Here is a 19,570-nt window from a genome sequence, read left to right as displayed (position 1 = left end):
GCTGGCGCGCTGGAATCCCGCCAGCAGGACACGCACTCCGAGGTGTTTCGCCCCAAACGGTCGCGTGCGCCGGGCTGAAAGCGCTGGCATGAAAGACAAAGTACGAAAAAGGCACCCTGAATAGTGATCTGAGCCCCGGCACCGTACCTCGCAGTGCCCTCGCGGGGTTTCAGACCACACTCAATACAAAAGCGCTTACTGCTATCACGCCCCGCGCGACATCGCCGTCGTCGCAGCATGCGGTCGGCAAAGCGGCATGCCGGACGTAGTCTTAGACAGTAGCGACAGGTGTAGACATCCCGGTGGCGGGCCCAGTCCGTAGACTCGGCTAGTAACAGCAGGTCATGCGACGCCCGAGGGATGAGGTTATGCAAGTATCCACAGGTCAGCCGTAGCACGAGGACGTCACAAACGGGTAGAAAATCAGCAATTAAGATGTGTAGTTCGGGCGGCAGAGTGAAGAAGGGCGACATCAGGGAGAGAGGAGAAGAGGAAGCGGTTGAACATGGCAGATCAACGCTGAACTTTAACGTTTCCGTTTCTTCTCTCGTTGACTTGCAAAAGGAAACATTTCGGGTTGATTTCTTCATACAAATAATCCAATTCACCCAATTGACCCAATTGACCCAATTGACCTTGAGGCGTTCCATCCTTCTCCACATTGATCCTTGTCACCGACCGTGAATCCTCCTTGCGCCCCATCTAACCGCTGTCGCCTGTCACCCGTCATCTGTCACCGTCTGCAATTCGTTCTCTATTTCTTCCGTTCCGCGCTTCCACCGAAAATGTGCAATTCATCGCGGAAGCGGAGGCCCGTCCCCACCAATTAATATCGAACGTGCAATTCATCGCGGAAACGGAGTCTCCGAGGATTAGCAATCGGTTTCCACTCGCTTCCACCCCGCTCCTGAATAACGGAGCAATGCGAGCTCTTTAAAACAAGACCATAGCAGGTCCGACCCTCTCCAGTTCTCACCTCATTTACATCCACAATGGCACCATTCGGCAAGATCTACTCGTACACGCCCAGCCCTCGGGTCATGAAGGTACGCCACCCGCGTTGAACGGCGATTCCAGATGGGACTAACCCCACCCATAGGCCCAGGCGGCCGCCAACCTGAACGGCCTGGAGCTTGATATTCCGGAATTCGCCATGGGCAAGACCAACCGCACCGACGATTTTCTGTCCAAATTCCCCTTGGGCAAGGTGCCCGCCTTTGAGGGCGCCGACGGCACCAACCTCTTTGAGTCCGACGCCATGACCCAGTACATCGCCGAGAGTGGCCCTGCCGCCGAACAGCTGATGGGTGCTACGCCTGCGGAGCGGGCTACCGTCCGCCAATGGATCTGTTATGCCCAGGGTGAGGTGTTGGACCCTGTCACCCAGCTGGCCCTGTGGCGTTTGAACGTCCGGCCTTACGACGAGGCCACCGAGACCAATGCCCTGCAGCGGCTGGAACGCTCGCTGGCCTGTCTGGAGAGCCACCTCAAGGGCCGCACCTGGCTTGTGAACAACGACCAGCTCAGCCTGGCTGATATCACCGTCGCCTCTGCTCTCGTCTGGGGTTTCTCCATGGTGATCGACGCTGAGATGCGCCAGAAGTACCCTACCACCACCGCCTGGTATGAGCGTACCATCGAGGCCGACGGTGTGAAGCAGGCCTTTGGCGAGAAGAACTTCGTCGAGAAGCGTCAACTCTACCAGGGCTAAATTACTCGGGTTGTCCCTGCAGAAAGTAAAGTCCAAGAGAGTATTATGATCATTGAATTTCATTCCTGAAAGTATATACAGAGCGTGACGCCTGGGAAATCATGTGCAATGCACGCATAATGTAGGATTTGCGTAGGTTTCGATAATCATCAACGGGCATCGCGGCTTCGCAAGCTTCCTTCGGTGGTTTATACAGAGCTTCTTCTACCCCACAGTCCGTAAAGCCCGTGGGGAGAAGACACGGATCGCCTTACAGACGAGCCATCCCATTTCGGTCATTCTTGGGTTTGCCCAGCGCCCGAGCGATGTTGCGACTGGCCCAGTCGGCAATCCCCATGTTGGTGACCATCGGGTTCACACCGCTGGCACTCGGGAAGACAGACGCATCCACGACGTACAGACCGTCGGTGTCCCAGACCTGACAATCGGGATCCACGACGCTCGACTTGGGAGACTTGCCCATCCGACATGTGCCCATTTGATGTGCGCTAGCAAACAACCCCCGTTCCGGATTCAGGGGTGACTTTCGGCGCAGTTCGGCAATCCAGTTCTGCAGCGCAGCGTCGTTGGTACCGTCTGGATTCTCCATCGTCGACTCATCGGGTCGGATAAATGGAGGCATGTCACGGTAGGTCGTGTGGAACTCTTTGGCGCCCGAGATGTACGCAATCTTGGCACTAGCAATCAATCCCTCCACGATATGTCGGCGGTCAAATGCGGAGACGGTGTAGTCGACCCGGACACTCCCGTCCGTCGGGTCTGGGTAGACACGGCCGGTATCGCGGTCCTTCGTCAAGGTAATGAAGCTGGTGCTGCGCCTCATGCCGGCCGCCCACAGCTTGTAGTCCAATCCACCTCGCCAGGGGAAGACGGGAATAAACACAGAAGGCATCATCGCCACCGCTTCAATCTTCACACCGTGTCCATGTCCGTCGAGATCTTCAAACTCGTTGACCACTGTAGTCAACGCTCCGCCTTCCCACGGACGAACCTCGTCATCAAACACGGCACCAGCTCCCATAACTAGATCGGGAAATTAGCGTTCCGGTCGTAGAATGCCGGTGAGGGGATTGCTTACCCGGGTGAAGATGGAGATTCTTTCCAATCTGGGGGTTTTTGAGGCCACTGCGCATCAGCAGAAGAGGGCTCTGCAGGGTTCCAGCAGACACAACGACCTTCTTAGCCTTCACAATTACCTTGCGCTTCACGGCATCGCTCCCACCGAGGCCGAGATACGAGTCCCGCGAGGTCCACGTTCCTTGAACCCCACTGGCCACACGCTTGCCATCCTTCTTTTCAAACAGCACCTTGTCCGCACGAAAGCCTTCGACGAAGATCGCCCCAGCCTTCGCAGCGTCCACCAGGAATGTTTCGGTAGGGCCCTTCTTGCCACATGACGCACATCCCAGCGTGCAGTATCCGCAGTAGTGTTGGGCATTCCCGGTATTCTGGGGTACAGGATTCGCAGCATACCCCAGCTTACGGGCACCCTCCAGAATCACGCTGTTTCCGCGGTTGTGCTCGACGTGCTCGGTATTCACACCCATTCGGTCGCAAATGCGATCAAGACTCCGCTGGAATTCTAGGGAAGTGAAAAATGGCAGACCGCCGTCGGCCCATTCCTGACGAACGTACGCTTGGGTCTGTAGAGATGCAGACCAGTTGACGGTGCCACCACCCCCCCACGTTGAACCCGCCAGAACGGCCATGGAGCCGTCGTCACTGGCAGTAGCACCGGCATTCTCAAACAAGCTGATGTAACCGTCATTCGCCGTCATTGGGAAGGATTTGCTCGTGTATGAATATGATTTCTCCACCACAAGCACTCGAAGACCGGCCTCCGCCAGGTTCTTTGCGGTAACGGCACCACCGCATCCACTTCCGACGACGACCACGTCGGTCTCGATCGTCTCCGGCTCATCGCTCGGTGGGAATTGCAGGAACTCAAAGGGGAATGAATCCACGGGTTTTCCGTGCACCGGGACGCGGGGAAAGCCAAGAACATCATTGATCGTCGGGCTAGACATCACCCACGATTTCTTGACAATGCCAGTAAGACCGCGGTAGACGGAGCGAAGAGGGGGCAAACGAGAAGTGTCCCAGCCCCGAAAGACCTTTTCTCGGAAAGCAATGGGTTGTTGGTGGATGGGTGTTGTTGAGCCGGTCAGAATCAGTGAACCGGCTCGGGTGCTGTTCGGTCATGTCAGTCAACAATTCTCGACTTGCGGAGTACGCAAAGACAGATGCCTACTTGAGTGCATTCATAATGAAACCGAATCCAGCCTTGCCTTCGTCGTGCACGTAGCTGCCTAGAATTCTCTCCACGTACGAACGGAAGACGGGGTTGGACGAGACATCTTCCTCCAGATAGCGGGCTGCAATCTTCGCAGCGTCCGGGCCGGGGATCAAAGAAGTCAGCTTCGAGACAGCGGCATCCCATTCGCCGGTCGAGATCACTTTGTCCGCAGACGACTGAACGGTGGCAGCGGTGCGGATCGATGGCACAACCGCGTCACAGAGCGCAAAGAGGGTCGTCCACTGCGCATCGGAGAAGAAGCTCAAATTGGGGGACGGAGGAAGAGCAACCTCCAGCGGAATGTACGTTGACATCGACTTCTCCGCCATGTTTGGAATCAAATCGGCCAGCCCACGAAGAGTCGATAGGTCGAGAGTGTGGAGAGGAGAGTATATACACTAACCCGCGGACAACCTCTGGGAAGCTTTCCCCGCGAAAAATCCGGTGCACGGCCAGCGGATCATTGAGGTGCAAGAGAGCCTCGGTTGCGGAGACGTGGATCCACTGGGGGAAATGGGTGGGGGCATGCAACGGATGCGGACAAGAGCTCGTGCAGGCCAAACAGCCGAGATTCAGGTCCATGTGAAGTTATAGAACCCCACGGTCGTCCAGGGGTCGGGCGGTTTTATCTACAGTGGGAAAGAAGGGCCGTACATCTGAACGCCACCCAATGCCTCGGGCCGGCACCTATTTTCCCTATTCTTCCTAGCGGCCGCTGTCGAAAAAATGGGGGTAATCGTGGTACCTACTGTAGAAGAACTACCCCGTTCACGTTCGGCTTCACAGTAAGCGGTCCCCGGCTGAGCTCGAGTATAATTCAAAGGGCTGACAATGAAGGATATCGGTGTGGTTGCACGTAGCATGGACGAGTGATAGACGTCCGTCCAGAGAGGATGGATAACCGTAAGGAAGAATCAATCCCTCACTTCATCGGGGAAATGCAATTCGAGTCCAGGTAGTTCATATGTCCGGCAATGTCCTTCCTCCTCGGGGATTCAAGGTTGACGCAGGGGCAACCCCGCCAACTCGCCAACTCGCCAATCCGCCAACGCGCTCCGCTCCGCTCCGCTTCTCCTCCACTTCACATCATGACGGACTCGGGCCAGTCCACTCCCCGGAGCAAGACTTGCAACTTGCCCCCCGAGAAGGTCTTCTCTATCCAGATCGGCTCCGAGCTGTTTCGTCTCTCCGGTGCCTCAATCGCCTCGGATGGTCGGTAACCCCCTTCCCCGAGGCCGTGATCGAGCACTGACCAGAACAGCCCCTTCCTACTTCTCCCAGTTCTTCGAGGAGCAATTACGCGTGACCGATGCCGCCAATATTCGAACCCTCTATATCGATCGCGACCCGGCTACCTTCCAAGAGATCGCCAGGCACCTGCAAGGTATCCACGGGAGAGTACCAGGGCGCATTGAGACACGGCTGATGGGTCACAGGCTACCATGTGCGTCCTCGGGATGGCGCACAGTTCGTCAAGCTGTTCGCCGATGCTCAATTCTACACCCGTCAGAGCTTCCCCTGATGCGGGATCCCACCACGCGCTGACCACCTGCAGTGCCCCGATTGATGTCCCAGCTGTTTGAATCCGAGATCTTCATCCAGATCGGGGACCGCCACTTCCAGATCCCACGGGACATCTTCTCGAGCCCCGGCGACTCTCCCAACTTCTTCACATTGGGATTCGGTGCCTTCTTCGCCTCTCCCTCCGAAGTGTTTCCCGGCCTCGACCGTGTAGGCCTCCTCCGACCTCCTGCGATCGTTCCCCCGGCCGTCCCCAATCGATCCGCGGACGTCTTTTCAGAACTGCTACATCTCTTGCGCGGCTATCCGCTGCACTTTCGAAATGAGATCCACCGCGCAGAGCTCCTGCGTGACTGCCGTTACTTCCACCTGCGAGGCCTGGAGCAAAAGTTGATCCCCCACGAAATCGCAGTCAATCCCTTCAGCCAGCGCTCGGAGATCACTATTCGACTGGAAGACGTGCGACCGTCGGGTATTCAATCCGCCCGGGACGTTCCGTCGAAGATTTCGGGCGGATCGGTTATGTACACCCGTCCATTTGTAGACGACGATCCCGCCGACTTGATCCTTGAAATTGGAGACGAGTCCACGCTGGTCCATCGTGCAAGTCAACGCGCCAACTTTGTCGGCCTGGCAAAATCTCGCATGGCCAGTCTCCTGCAGGTGGTGGGCAAGAAGATGGATCTACCGGATCCGCATCTAGGGGGTCTTCCCATCAAGATCCGTCTGGAGCGGGGGACGGATCTCACCGTTGACGGTGAATCCGATGCCCAGCGTACAGGTATACAAACCGAACCAGACCTGACCGATGCACCTCCGACGAAGCGTCAGCGCTCCGACGAGTCTACAGACGGGCCTTGGATCGTTCGAACTGGACAGTGGCGGCTGCACGTTCAACCCGATGGTCACGGCGCATACGAAGCAATCTTGATCGCCGTGAAGCTGAACGTCTACACCACACCGCGGGTTCGAAATCAGGCTCGAAATTTCTTATAAAACCGAAGTCGTCCCGGGGTCAGGCGCAGCTACGAGAGTGGTGTATGATACTATGGTAATTTGTGTTTTGCATTAATGATCATCATCTAATCAGAAAACCCTTCCCATTCCCCTTCGTCGTTATTATCTTCTTGGTCATCTTGCGGTGACGCGGCTTCTCTGGCTGTGTGACTAAGGGAGTCACGAACGAAGCCGGCGACGAAGAAGCCTCCGAGGCCTTCGGCATCGCCTGACCAGCAGCGCAGGCAAGCCTCCAGGTCTTCATCGGACAAATTAGCGACCACTGCGCTCTCGTCTGATTCCACGTCGGTTTCAGCATCCCGGTCGCGCCGAATGCCACGGTATTTCCACTTCCGCAGTCCCTCCGGTTGCTCGTCGCGACGTAGAAGCCGCCAGCTGCGCTGTTGAGCAACCTCCGAAGACAGGAGACGAGCCACGACGGCCTCGTTCTCAATCAAATGAATGGAGCAGGTGCTGTAGGTAACATGGGTTGCACTGGAAAACTTCATAGCGTGTTCGACAATTCGTGCCTGGAGATTCGACAGTTTGGTCAGCCGCTCGTGGTCAACGGCATCAGTAGGAATGTCATTCTCGTCCGAAGGTGAAGCAGTGGAGGCCGCTGCCGTTGCTTTCGGCTGCTGCTCCTCGGCTTCGTCGCCATCGTCTACGCGACGCTTCCGCTTTTTGCTTTGCGACTTCGAGGGCTGGGATGCTTTCGAAACGGGTAGCGTAAGCTGGGGAACGTCATCCCGGCCGACGATACCGCTGCCCGAGCAGCTAGGATCGAGCAAGAGGCCTGAAACATTCTCGAATTGGGAATCCATAGGATCCAAAGCCAGGAAATCCTGTCCCTGTAGAACGGTGACGGTTGGATCCGCCCCGGCTAAAGAAACCATCTTCTGCAGCGTCTTAGAACGCACTCTGGATGCATCCATAGAAAAGATCTGTTTTCGAGTCTTCTTTTGCTTCCGCTGTTTCGCCAGTAGAGACGCCATGTGTGTCGTTTTATTCCCCGGGGCGGCGCAGCCATCCACGAGATCACCTTCCCAGGCATCCTGAGGCCCGCGGTCCCCCAGTAGCAGGTATGCAGGGAAACAAGAGGCTTTGTCCTGCAAAATAATCTCCCCGTTCTTGTAGGCAGGGGAAGAGGTGAAATCGGCACCAAAAGGAACGGCCACCAGGTCCGGGATATGGGGGTCGATATACAACAATTTTCGTTTCTTTGGGTCATCATCCTCCGGTGCCAACTCCGCAAGAGTTTCTACACACTCGTAAGACGAGAAGGTCGTGCGCAGTTGTTCATCGAGAGTACTGCGGATGTTGTTAATGCGCACCCATCGCGGATAGATGAAATGGCTGCCGCCATGGGCCTGTCGCTTCTCGCGCAGAAGAGCTGCCTTGAGCTGCTCGACCGTGGCGCATCCCCGGCGCACACGAGCCTTGGTAAATTCAGCCTTCAGCCGGACTTTATGCCGTTCCACGGCTTGACGGAGTGGGTGAGTAGCGGGAGCAGCAATGCCTTTCTTGGAAAGAAGGTGGTCATGGACCAGGAGGAGGGCAAGGAGTGGACTGAGCTATACAATTCAGGTCTCGGTCAGTCAGCAAGTATCTCCGGGTGGGAATCACAGGAGGATCTCACCTTGCGTTCCCAGGTTAGAATATCTGCACGCTCAATGACCTCGGCGAGGACTCGGTCCCATTTGGAAGCCTCGATGATTAGTGCGTAGATTTGCGGCGGCGTCGCACGCAAGTTGCGCGCGCTGTAGATGCGGGATTTGAAGGAGCCACCCGAAGATGGCTCGGTCAAGATATTGACCGCATCAAAGTAGAGTGACATGGAGTGCGATGCAGTAGAAGAATTTCCAATGTTCGTGGAAAAGTCGTTGCGATGGTCCGGGCGGTGTGGGGCTGGACAAGGTTGTGGACTTTCCCAGAGTTATCAAGGTAGCTGGGCAAGCATTGAAGTTATATCTCGGGGGTTCCATGGTCATCGGATATATTCAGGCAATACCAGGTCCATTTTCAGATGGGATATTGAATACTTCGGGATCTTAGTACATACCTAGGTACATATCGGTCTCTATCAGACTGTGAATATATACCGACGGCTCGCCTCCAACATAGCTTCAATGCCTTTCAATGGACACAAGATTCAAATGTTCTGACGTAAAATCCCAAATCAGCAAAACAATTCATTTTCTACAGCTAGGGAGGCTCTGCTCAATCTGAATCCGTGGATATGACCGGGGTAATAGCTATGTTATATGGCGAGTATAGACGGGCCGAGGCGCATGAGGAGTACATAGTAGATAACAGCCAACGAGAGCTAGTCTTATCGAGCCCTGATAGAACGCACCCCTCATTTGATAACTACCTTCTCTTCCATCTCAATCAGCGCCAATCTTGGAACCATGGCCTCCAAACCCACCTTGACCACGGCCATCCAACCGCCCCCCGGTCCGGAGCTGTCCCTCCCCGACCAGCCCAATTCCAATCCCCCCGTCTTCCAGGATGCGATGGCCGTGCGCATGCGTGTCTTTGTCGACGAGCAGGGATGCAGCGCCGACGCTGAGATCGACGAAGACGACGCGCGCAGCTGGCAATGGGTCATCTCCGCCTCCGCCGCCCCCGACACCAGCATCCCGGTCGCGGTGATCCGTCTCGTCCCACCCCCGCATCCACCGCACGAGTTGCTGACGCACCCGGACGTGACATCGAAACTTCCCTTCGACTGGGCCCACGAACCCTGCGTCAAGCTCACCCGCGTGGCGGTCCTGCCGCAGTATCGAGGCCTGGGATTGGGACGGCGATTGGTCGAGACGGCTCTCGAATGGGCGGTGCAGCACGCGGCGGAGATCGAGGAGGCGGCTGCTAGGGTGGCGACGAGGTTCCATTGGACCGGACAGCCCGTCCCGTGGCAGGGATTGGTTCTGGTTCATGCACAGGTGGAGGTGGAGAAGATGTACAAGGGGTTGGGATTCCAGACGGACGAGTCATTGGGACGGTGGGATGAAGAGGGGATCGAGCACGTCGGCATGTTTCGACGGGTGGAGGTGGCGAGGTGACGATGTGACGATATACCCGGGAACGATACAGGTAGATCTACGGATGCTACAGCGGACACGAGGTAGAAGAACAGATTCAAGATTAGACTAGATTCATCTGTGGGGAGTGCGACGCAACAACCCCGTGCCATTTCGTCCTCGAACGTTGCGGGATCAGGCATCAGAAGACAGGCAGAAAATGAGATCGCCGCTCAACAGAAATGACGGGGTATCCTGATCAACGAAAACAGACCCAAAAAAACACAAAAAAACACAGGAGCCGCCGATATCTCTCGGAGCAGCTAAGCAAGATCCTCTAAGCGATATGTAGAAAAAAGCACAGGAAACAGGAAGCGGGAAGCAATCGTAGAAGACAGATAAAGAACATAATGCCCGTGGCCCGTGAGAACGCCGTAACCGATGGTCGCCAATTCAAGTCGTGAGAAATAAAAGGTAATCGAAAAAGGGGGTAGGAAGAAGCCAAGATGCCGGCAGCCAGACCCGCTGACCGCAAGAGAAAAGTGATCAGAAGGTGCTCCAGTTCCAGTCGCGAGGAACACTGGCGGCGACCTCGGCCGTGTGGCCCAGGTCAGCCTTGAGAGCGGCGCGGCCGGATTCCTGGCTGGTATCGAGATTGGAAGTCTCACTCGAGTCTTCGCCGTTGTTGGCCTGGTCGATCGAGTTCTGAATTTTGCTCAGACGGTCGGTCCGAGTCTGCTCCCAACGCTGATGAGCACTCCAGCAGAGATCGCAGGCCCGGGAAGGGACACCCTCGGGATGGAAGCGAGCATTCTGGTCGAGCGGTACGACGTGAGGGGTGTGCGAGGAGCAGAAGACATGGCCGCAGTGGCGGCAGTGGTGACGGCGCAAAAACAGACCGAAGGAAGAGCGACAGGTGGGAGAATCACAGTTGGGCGAGGCCGCGTCCGCCTGGAGAGTGAGAGTTAGCGGGGATGAGAAGGCCGAGAGGGAGGGACTTCAGGAGGATGGTCTACTTACTTTCCAGTGGTCGCGGGTGGGAAGGCCGGTCACCTCCCCGAGCGACTCGTTCTTCATCCACTCGTGCTCGGCGACTTTGCTGATGCCGCTGGACTTGCTCTCCATGGTGGAGCGGCGACTGATGGGCTCGGCCGACTCCTCCAGACTGTCCAGGGAGCCATGGACGCTCCGAGGGGGAGTGATGGGAGACGACTTTTGCGGGCGCTCGGTGGGACGGAGAGCGGCGGGCACGTACAGCGGGCCCTTGGGCGGGCGCAGCTGGCGCGACTGCAGCGGCAGTTGGTGAGGAACGACGATGGCCAGACGGGGAGACGTCGGCGAATTATTTGAGGGGGTGGTGGTGACCGAGTTGGTGGGAGAGGGTTGACCGTGGACCGAGATCTGGTTCGGAGCAGTCGGAGTGATGGTCGCAGTGACCGCGGTGACGACGTGGGTAGCCATTTGGGAGGTTGGTGAAGGTGTGGGAGGAGGGGGCAAGAGGGAAAGGGGAAAGGTTAACGGAGGAAGAGACGCAGCCGAGCGAGGCAAAGGGCCATAAAGAGTGATGATGTCGAGGGGCAAAGGAACACACGACAGAAATGGGGGGGGAAGGAAGGGAAGAAGTGAATAGCGGCGCGGTGAGTGGTCGGCGTGGTGGAGACGGGAGCGTTTGAGGCTACGAGCCGGGTGTGGATGTGGTGGATGTGGTGGAGGTTATTGGGGAAACCGCTGATCGGAGGCGAAGTACGGAGACGGAGTCGGGAGTTACAGGATACGGAGACGCCGAAAGTAGAGGCGAGTACCGCAGTCGAGTGAAACGAGTCGAGTCGAGTCGAGTCGGGGAGTTTGGAGACGAGAGAGAAAAAGGGAGAAGGGAGAAAGGACGGTATATAGAACGAACTACCAGACTACCAGACTACCGGACAGACCTGGACCCGGGACGCGGTACCGGTACATCGCTGGACTTGGTACTTTGGCCGGCTGCAGTGCGCCCCGAACGGGCGTTGCTCACCGCTGCGCGTATCCCTCCGTCTTCGTGGAGGATGGGAGGATGGAGGATTGACCGCTTCTTCGCGTTCCCGCTCTATACCTGCGACCGGAACTATACCACCGTCCGCTCTCTGCGTGATGCCGTCCCTACGGCATACTCCGTACTCGTGATTCTGCACACCCGCACGGTTGCCTCTTCAGGACTCTCCACCGGGGCTCCGCGGCCCCGCCGAGGGCGCGGCCGAGGAATCATGGTCCATCTATTGTACAGTACGGAGTATCTCTGATGGACTTTCACACGGCCAGAGCAGTCGAGTGTCCGGAGTACATCCGGGAGAGATGAGGTCGGTGATGCATGCTCCCCTTCCGCAACAAACCAGACCGACTCGACTCGAGATCGAATTCCGGGCGTTTTTAGAGTTCACTAGCGCAGCGCGACCACCAATGGAGAACGAGGTGGCGCTACACCCTTATCGCCGCACTGTGATTGGCCCCCCGTCCCTTCCGCTTGGAGAAGCCCGAAGCGCGCCACGTGCGGATCTCGCGCTAGTCATCTCCGATCCAACCAGGCCTCGTGCTTTGCCAACCCCCCCGAATGCGGCAATCGTCTGGAAGGTCACCTTCGGTCCTTCTCCGTTCCGTCCTTGGTAACGGAGCCCGAGTCTAGGCCGTATACTTGGCTGTCTGTGATTCCTCATACTACGGAGTACTGTGTACAGTACTCCCCTGGCCAATGGTACTTCCCTGTACGGAGTACTGTACTCCCATTCCATCCCCGAGACATATGTAAGTCGAGACTTGGATGCCGCCCGCATCGAGACTGCCCTTCTCTTGTGTCTGTTCCGTACACCAGTACTACACTACACTGGCGCCTTCCCCGAGGGCCCCTTTTTGGGTGGACGAAATCATCCCCGGACTCGATACGCACGGATCAGGAATGTTACACCCCTGGATATGAACCCCTCGATCGGAGATCTGGGGAAGATCGTACAATTGTACCGCTTGCGGTCGACGTAGTGTCTTGTACTCCGGGTATAGATATCCGGCTGGAACGTCATGGCGTCATGACTGCTTCACCCCTCGAAGCTGCTTCAGCTCACCTCTCCGCCATTGTCCAAAGGATTCGATCATGAAGCTCGCCGTCTTCAGCGCGAAATCGTACGATCGCACCTACTTGGACCGAGTGCTGGGCCAGCGGTTCACCGAGCTGGGTAGCATCGAATATCACGCCTTCGCCCTCTCCGAGGAGACCGTGCCCTTGGCGCGAGGCTGCCATGCCGTCTGCGTCTTCGTCAACGACACGCTCGACGCCTCCGTACTGCGTGCCCTGCATGCAGGCGGCGTGCGCGCCGTTCTCCTGCGCTGCGCGGGATTCAATCACGTCGACCTCGAGACCGCCGAAACACTCGGTCTCTTCGTCGCCAACGTGCCTGCCTATTCTCCCGAGGCCGTGGCCGAGTTTGCCGTCGCGCTGATCCAGACTCTGAACCGCAAGACCCACCGTGCCTACAATCGCGTGCGGGAGGGCAACTTCAATATCGAGGGCCTCTTGGGCACTACGCTGCACGGGAAAACCGTCGGCATCGTCGGCGTGGGACGAATCGGTCTCGCCACCGCCCGTATCTTCCACGGCTTCGGTTGTCGACTGATCGCTCACGATCCCTTCGCCGGCGACGAGTTCCGTCGGTACGGCACCCTGGTCGATCTCGACACTCTGCTGCGGGAGAGCCATATCATCAGTTTGCATTGCCCGTTGACCGAGGGCACCCGCCATATCATCAATGAATCATCCCTGTCCCGCATTCGGCCCGGCGCCCTTCTCGTCAATACATCGCGAGGAGGGCTGATCGATGGGACGGCGGTCATCCAGGCTCTCAAGACCCGTCGCCTGGGTGGACTCGCGCTGGACGTCTACGAAGCCGAAGGCGAGCTGTTCTACAACGATCACTCGGGCGAGATCATCGACGACGACGTGCTCATGCGCTTGATGACCTTCCCCAACGTCATCGTCTGCAGCCACCAGGGATTCTTCACGCACGAGGCCTTGACCGAGATTGCTACGATTACCCTGCGCAACTGGTCCGACCTGGTGGACGGGCGTTCATGTCCCAACTCGTTGGTCACCGAGGGCCATGCCCTCGTTCGGGCCGACACCGCCCCGGTTCGATTATAGTGAGCACGGGTCTACCGGTGGATGGGAAATTTTATATTCAAAAATGGCATTCGTGATTTAAATGGTATCGTGGTATCATCTACGTCCTCGTGTAAAGCGGCATTCAGCTTCGCAGCGGCCGAGTACACTGGAACTGATCTCGCAGGGCCTGCCAGGCACGAGGGATGAAGCGGTGTCCGTGAACAATCAGCGGCACGACTGCGATCAGCCACATCCCGTAGACGATCCCCACGGCCAGCGCCAGCCGGATCTGTTCCGACGCGTGCGCGATGATTCCCGGTCGTGGCCGTGATCGAGGGCCGTGCGATTCCTGGTCGGTGTGTGTCAGCGCCTCCGCCAGCTGCCAGGCCGCTCGGCGGTTGATCTTCTCCCATGTTGTGTCGTCTGCGTACTGGCGCGCGGCTACCGTCAAAGCCGCGCGCAATGCGGCGTCCCGAGATACGTCGCGAGTCAGGGTGGTGAACTGATCGAGATCATGGGGTGGAACGAGATATCCGGTCTGTCCGTGACGAATGATATCGGATGGCCCCCCTTGATCGCGTGCGATCACCGGAAGGCCACTGGCCATCGCTTCGAGTACGACCAGCCCGAACGTCTCGGTAATGGAGCAGTGCAGAAACAGATCGGCCGAGGCATAAGCACGGGCCAGTGCGACGCCGGTGAGGAAACCGGTAAAGACGACGTGATTGCGAACACCGTCGAACAAGCGTTTCACTTTGTTCTCGACCACCGGGTTGCGGTTCCCACCCACGATCAATAGCTTGAAGGGCACCTTGTCCGCTGCTAACCGTGTCGCGACTTGCGCGAGGAACTCGAACCCCTTCTCCGGCGCGATGCGACATACGCAGATGAGAATGATTTCTCCGGTCGGGGCAATCTCCCGGCGATAGGCCTCGTCACGGTACGACGGGGTGAACATTACGGTGTCGACGCCGCGACCCAGCTGGACCAGTCGGTCCGTCGGGGCACCCGCATGTTCCAGATACTGGCGAATGGCGGAGCAGGGGTAGAAGATGGTGTGGACCGCGCGCGAACGGAACAAAAAGCCCTGGACAACGGCCAGCAGCCAGACCCCGAATTGATCCAGGGGTGCGGGCAGCATGATCTCCGAATAGGCGGACAGATCGGTCTGGAAGTTAAGCACGACGGGCGGAGGCGACCGCAGCTGGCGAATCTGCAGCAGCATTTGGAACCCGAGCGAGGCGGGACTGGCGAGATAGACAATGTCCGGCTGGAAAGACTGCCGGTAGACATCGCTGATATGAAACGGATAGACCACGGTCAGGTCTGGATTGTAGGGCAACGCGCAGCCCGGGAGGCGGCGCTCCCAGGAGGTGACGGTTTGTTTGGAGGCATCGCCTTTGAAATGCGGCGCAACCAGAATGAGTTCGGCGCCGTGGTCACGCAGGTACTCGACGAGACTACGCGTAGTGCGACTGACGCCGTTGACGGGACCCCAGGATTCCGTGGCCAGCAAGATCTTCTTGCCGACCAGGATACTGGGGAACTCATCCGGCCCCTGAAACGAGGCGAGCAGGGGGGCAGACTCCATGGCGGTACATGATGATCCAAGAGGGGGGGGGAAACTATCAGATAATAAAGAAATGGATGATCCAAGTCACATAGTTCCGATTGACAAGGTTCACGAGTTAAGCTCCTCTGAGTTACTGGCGGCCGCACGTGCCGCCACCGCCGGTTGCAAATCGCTGCTTGGCGACCAACGGCATCGCGCGCCTCCAAAGCGTGCGCGCATCGCGTCCTGTGGATTGGTCTCGATAACGGTCATGGTCTGTAAATTGAGGGGTGTGATCGTGATCGTGACCGGACCGCGAGCTCCTTTTTATTTTCGTGGTAGTTTTTGTAATGTAGTTGACCTCCATCCCGTGGTGTATTCCTTCCACATCCATCATGAGCCACGATATCCCCATGGAAGACTTCTCGTCACCGTCTGATAGCAGTCTGTCCTGCTCGACAGCGCCCACGACTCCAAGCTCCAGTCCGCTCGTTCGGCCCTCGGATGTCGACGATCTAAAGCTGGGGTTGCCCCAGTCCAGACTCGGTGAATCAGACCCGAGAGACGAGGCGGTCAAGAATGTTTGTGTGGTGGGTGCAGGTTACGTCGGTAGGCTTCATCCTGAAGGAGAGAGAGCCGTGGCAGCTGGGAACGGCCTTGTTGACCCGATATCACAGGTGGTCCGACGGCGGCAGTGCTGGCCCTCTATCACCCCTCCATCACCGTAGAGGTGCTGGACAGGGATCCGGCTCGTATTCAGCGATGGCAGTCGGCACACCTGCCGGTTCATGAGCCCGGACTGGACACCGTCGTGCGCATCGTGCGCGACGGCGCCGAGGTGGAGGATGAAGCTCCCACCCGGGCGTCGTCGGCCGCGGCAACGCGTGCCCAGAACCTCTTCTTCACCCGAGACACCCGAGCCATCGCACGAGCGGACATCGTCTTCATGGCCGTCAACACCCCGACCAAGATGTTCGGCGTCGGCGCGGGTTGTGCTACCAACATGACGGCCTTTGACGGGGCCATGCGCGACGTCGCGACCCACGCCAAACCGGGCGCAATCATCGTGGAGAAGAGCACGGTGCCCGGAGGTACTGCAGAGCGTGTTCGAAGAATGGTAGGGTTTGCCCCGTCCTTTTGAAAGCACACCGGATTTCTGACCTTGACCAGCTGGCAACCCTTCGCCCCGGAGTGCCCTTTGAGGTCCTGTCTAACCCTGAATTCCTCGCCGAAGGCTCGGCCGTTCAGAACCTCACGATCCCCGACCGTGTGCTGATTGGATCTTCTTCGACCCCCTCGGGACACCGGGCAGCTCAGACGCTGGCCAACCTCTACTCGGCCTGGGTTCCTCGGGCACGGATCCTCGAGACCAACGCCTGGTCTTCAGAGCTTGCCAAACTCGTGGCCAACGCCATGCTGGCGCAGCGCATCAGCAGCATCAACTCGATCAGTGCCATTTGCGAGAAAACCGGCGCCGAGGTCGACCAGGTGGCCAAAGCAATCGGTCTGGATGTACGGATCGGACCCCAGTTCCTCAAGGCGGGACTGGGATTCGGTGGCTCCTGCTTCCGCAAAGATATCGCCAATCTAGCATACATGGCCGAATCGCTCGGACTGGACGACGTGGCACATTACTGGCGACAGGTTAACGTGATGAACGAGCGACAGTGCGACCGATTCTCGCGCAAAATCGTCGATCGCTTCGAGGGCAACCTGGTCGGGCGCAAACTAGCCATGCTCGGGTTTGCCTTCAAGAAGAATACGGGTGACACACGCGAATCGTTGGCAGTAGACGTGATCCGCGTGCTGCTGGAAGAGCGACCGGCGGAGATCGCCATTTTCGACCCTTACTGCCGCCAAGAAGATATCCTTCGAGAGCTGGAGCTGGTCTGCCCTGGCATCGCCGAGGGTGGAACCGTGAAGATTCACACAGACCCGTACATGGCCTGCTCTCAGGCTCACGCCGTTCTCGTGGTGACCGACTGCGACCAATTCCGCAATACTCCACGGAAACAATCACCACCCGCTGCTTCGCCTGTAGAGAAAGGTCTGGCTCGAAGCATCGCTGACGACTGCCATGAGAACGTCAAGCGTGCGTGCGCTCGCCAGGAACGCGAGACGTGGACGCACGCGGGCGTGTCCTATCAACTGACGCCGCAGAGCTGTGGCTCCGACTGCGCAGATTGTCGCTCGATTTCAAGACCAACCACGGAGGCAGTCGAGTGGACGCGCATCGCGTACAACATGGTTGAGCCCAAGTGGGTGTTTGACGGACGAGGACTGTTGGACGCGGCGGAGTTGGCTAATTTGGGCGTTCGGGTGGATGCGGTGGGAAGGCGGAATGCACTCGACGTTTTGGCCTAATTTGTATCTCTAGGCATATCGCGATACCCTTTTCATCTTTTCTTTTTCTCATTACCCTGCTCATATAATCGGATACACGAGTCACGAGAGGTCTGGATCTTAGAATGGCATTGATATTAACTCTCATTACTTGTTGGTTGCGGAGACGATCTTGAATATCTATGTAGATTGCGTGGATGGAAGACGGTGGGATCTTATAGGTCTGCGTTCAGGTTCGTGCGCTATTCCAGCAGGGGCCGAGCGTACAACGATTGAGTTTAGTCACATCACAACCTTGGAAAGCCTTGAGAACCCTGGAAAGCCCGGTATGAAACTCGTTCAATACGTTGTAGCAGGTGTAGACACCCTTCTTTCAGGCAGAAAATTAAACTAGTGCAAAGGCCTTTGCTAAGAATTTCATTCTTCTATTCATTGGTACAGTCATAGCTTGGAATTCTTCGAGGCACTGTATTCACGGGAAATGTTCAACTCCGGCCACCACGGGTAGTCGGGACAGCTGCCTTCTCGAGGATCGGTCTCAAATCTAGGCTTGCGCTTTTCGAAAAACGAGTTGACCCCTTCTTTGTAGTCGCTGAGTAAAAGTCAGACATCTTTCTCTCGATTGATTTGCTGGTTGACGACATACCGTTGACCGATCATATGATGAAACACCCTGGATTCGAGCAAGTGCGCTGCTTCGGGTGAATCGCCGCCTTCCCACATCAACGCCCGGCTCATCGAAGAGGCGAGCGGACTGACATTCTCCGCCACATCCTGAGCAAGTTCCAGCGCTCGCGGTAGGACCTGGGAGGCATCTGGAAGTACTTCGGTAAAGAGATCGCCGAAATGTTTTGTCGAAGGCGGGTACACACCACCGGTGGTGATTAAATGCATAGCGCGCGAGAAGCCGACCAGGCGAGGAAGGAAGTAAGAAGCACAGGATTCAATGGTTAGGCCACGCCTGGCAAAGACGAACCCGTACTTGCTCTTTTCATGACATATTCTGATCGCCGCCGGCAGAGTCATCGTCATCCCCACCCCCACGGCCGAACCCTGGAGCGCGACAATGGTTGGTTTATGACACCGATGCATCGCCAGGCTGACTCGACCCCCACTGATGGCCTGATCAGCCTCGGACTGTTGAAGATTGTTGAATCTTGCCGACGTCAGGTACTTACATATCACGGAAATCCGCAGCTCTGCCCTCACCGTCCCCGAACCCGATATCAAGGTCCATTCCAGCGCAAAACATCTTCCCTGCCCCAGTTAAAACGACTGTTTTGACCCGGGGATCGACGTGAAACATATTAAAGGCCAGGGTAAGGCTATCGGCCATTTGCGGGGTGAATGCATTGTGCTTTTCCGGTCGGTTTAATGTAACAATCACCACGGGCGTAGCAGTTGGGGCTCCGAGAGGATGATGAGAGATTCGGATATGCGAGAGCCCGAGGGCTTCGTAGGTGGCGGGCACATCGATCGTCGGAGTGGGTGGCATTTTCTAAACCTTTTGACTCGATATACTAACGGCTGCGGGGATATTTCTCAATTAATAATACCCAGTCCCGGCGAAAACGAACGCCTAGGGTTGATGCGGATTGCATCGTGCCTCGGTCCCCCGGCCGCATTTGGGTTCAAGCGGAGAAGATCAGCGAACTTGACCCATGTGGACAGGACACTTCCACTCTTGCATGATATCTGGGGTAGGACATCCCAATAGATCGGTCAGAGATGCCGGTGGCTTCCGAGGTTGTGTCTGGTATACAGTACTCCATGGCTGAAGGGGCATGTTCATAGTCGGATCCTGTCGCCCACCATAGAATATGAATTAATACTTTCTCGATCTTCGAAAAGACTACCAACTTCACTTGCACCCAGACTGTAACTACTGAATTTTTCACCACCGTGAACCTTTGTATGCAACCCTCGTGAAGCATGAAGATCCCATATACAACCTCGGATGCAGCTATCCCATTCCAAGCTTGTTTCTAATGTAGAGAATGTAGGT

The 19,570-nt window shown here is 57.1% G+C and overlaps 11 protein-coding genes across 11 annotated transcripts; 6 read left to right on the top strand and 5 right to left on the bottom strand.

Moving 5' to 3' along the window:
* Positions 1-992: 992 nt before the first annotated feature.
* N7498_005953 (glutathione S-transferase family protein) lies at positions 993-1,711 on the top strand (the record flags this gene model as incomplete). The annotated part of the gene is made up of 2 exons (XM_058453015.1): positions 993-1,046; positions 1,100-1,711. 2 exons carry the CDS (start codon positions 993-995, stop codon positions 1,709-1,711), a joined length of 666 nt encoding a protein of 221 aa, XP_058309553.1.
* Positions 1,712-1,961: 250 nt separating this feature from the next.
* Positions 1,962-4,336, bottom strand: N7498_005952 (uncharacterized protein; the record flags this gene model as incomplete). Its single annotated transcript, XM_058453014.1, has 3 exons — positions 1,962-2,734; positions 2,790-3,901; positions 3,963-4,336. 3 exons carry the CDS (start codon positions 4,334-4,336, stop codon positions 1,962-1,964), a joined length of 2,259 nt encoding a protein of 752 aa, XP_058309552.1.
* A 759-nt stretch (positions 4,337-5,095) lies between these two features.
* N7498_005951 (uncharacterized protein) lies at positions 5,096-6,524 on the top strand (the record flags this gene model as incomplete). The annotated part of the gene is made up of 4 exons (XM_058453013.1): positions 5,096-5,219; positions 5,269-5,391; positions 5,444-5,512; positions 5,563-6,524. 4 exons carry the CDS (start codon positions 5,096-5,098, stop codon positions 6,522-6,524), a joined length of 1,278 nt encoding a protein of 425 aa, XP_058309551.1.
* Positions 6,525-6,610: 86 nt separating this feature from the next.
* N7498_005950 (rRNA (cytosine-C5-)-methyltransferase RCM1) lies at positions 6,611-8,361 on the bottom strand (the record flags this gene model as incomplete). The annotated part of the gene is made up of 2 exons (XM_058453012.1): positions 6,611-8,098; positions 8,164-8,361. The coding sequence occupies 2 exons, from the start codon at positions 8,359-8,361 to the stop codon at positions 6,611-6,613; spliced, it is 1,686 nt and encodes a 561-aa protein (XP_058309550.1).
* A 574-nt stretch (positions 8,362-8,935) lies between these two features.
* N7498_005949 (GNAT family N-acetyltransferase) lies at positions 8,936-9,589 on the top strand (the record flags this gene model as incomplete). Its single annotated transcript, XM_058453011.1, has 1 exon — positions 8,936-9,589. One exon carries the CDS (start codon positions 8,936-8,938, stop codon positions 9,587-9,589), a length of 654 nt encoding a protein of 217 aa, XP_058309549.1.
* Positions 9,590-10,093: 504 nt separating this feature from the next.
* N7498_005948 (FYVE zinc finger domain-containing protein) lies at positions 10,094-11,008 on the bottom strand (the record flags this gene model as incomplete). Its single annotated transcript, XM_058453010.1, has 2 exons — positions 10,094-10,498; positions 10,568-11,008. 2 exons carry the CDS (start codon positions 11,006-11,008, stop codon positions 10,094-10,096), a joined length of 846 nt encoding a protein of 281 aa, XP_058309548.1.
* A 137-nt stretch (positions 11,009-11,145) lies between these two features.
* On the top strand, positions 11,146-12,187 carry N7498_005947 (uncharacterized protein; the record flags this gene model as incomplete). The annotated part of the gene is made up of 3 exons (XM_058453009.1): positions 11,146-11,184; positions 11,230-11,790; positions 11,843-12,187. 3 exons carry the CDS (start codon positions 11,146-11,148, stop codon positions 12,185-12,187), a joined length of 945 nt encoding a protein of 314 aa, XP_058309547.1.
* Positions 12,188-12,665: 478 nt separating this feature from the next.
* Positions 12,666-13,709, top strand: N7498_005946 (2-hydroxyacid dehydrogenase; the record flags this gene model as incomplete). Its single annotated transcript, XM_058453008.1, has 1 exon — positions 12,666-13,709. The coding sequence occupies one exon, from the start codon at positions 12,666-12,668 to the stop codon at positions 13,707-13,709; it is 1,044 nt and encodes a 347-aa protein (XP_058309546.1).
* A 103-nt stretch (positions 13,710-13,812) lies between these two features.
* Positions 13,813-15,261, bottom strand: N7498_005945 (glycosyltransferase family 4 protein; the record flags this gene model as incomplete). Its single annotated transcript, XM_058453007.1, has 1 exon — positions 13,813-15,261. The coding sequence occupies one exon, from the start codon at positions 15,259-15,261 to the stop codon at positions 13,813-13,815; it is 1,449 nt and encodes a 482-aa protein (XP_058309545.1).
* A 356-nt stretch (positions 15,262-15,617) lies between these two features.
* ugd1 (UDP-glucose dehydrogenase) lies at positions 15,618-17,586 on the top strand (the record flags this gene model as incomplete). Its single annotated transcript, XM_058453006.1, has 3 exons — positions 15,618-15,831; positions 15,900-16,339; positions 16,393-17,586. The coding sequence occupies 3 exons, from the start codon at positions 15,618-15,620 to the stop codon at positions 17,584-17,586; spliced, it is 1,848 nt and encodes a 615-aa protein (XP_058309544.1).
* Positions 17,587-18,006: 420 nt separating this feature from the next.
* N7498_005943 (Enoyl-CoA hydratase AKT3-1) lies at positions 18,007-19,060 on the bottom strand (the record flags this gene model as incomplete). Its single annotated transcript, XM_058453005.1, has 3 exons — positions 18,007-18,157; positions 18,212-18,679; positions 18,744-19,060. 3 exons carry the CDS (start codon positions 19,058-19,060, stop codon positions 18,007-18,009), a joined length of 936 nt encoding a protein of 311 aa, XP_058309543.1.
* Positions 19,061-19,570: the final 510 nt, after the last annotated feature.

Source organism: Penicillium cinerascens (genome assembly GCF_028974065.1).
Source record: "Penicillium cinerascens strain IBT 15544 chromosome Unknown contig_5_segment0_segment0, whole genome shotgun sequence".
Taxonomy (NCBI): domain Eukaryota; kingdom Fungi; phylum Ascomycota; class Eurotiomycetes; order Eurotiales; family Aspergillaceae; genus Penicillium; species Penicillium cinerascens.
The sequence above is the reverse complement of the archived record's forward strand: the minus strand, read 5'-3'. Positions and strand labels throughout refer to the sequence as shown.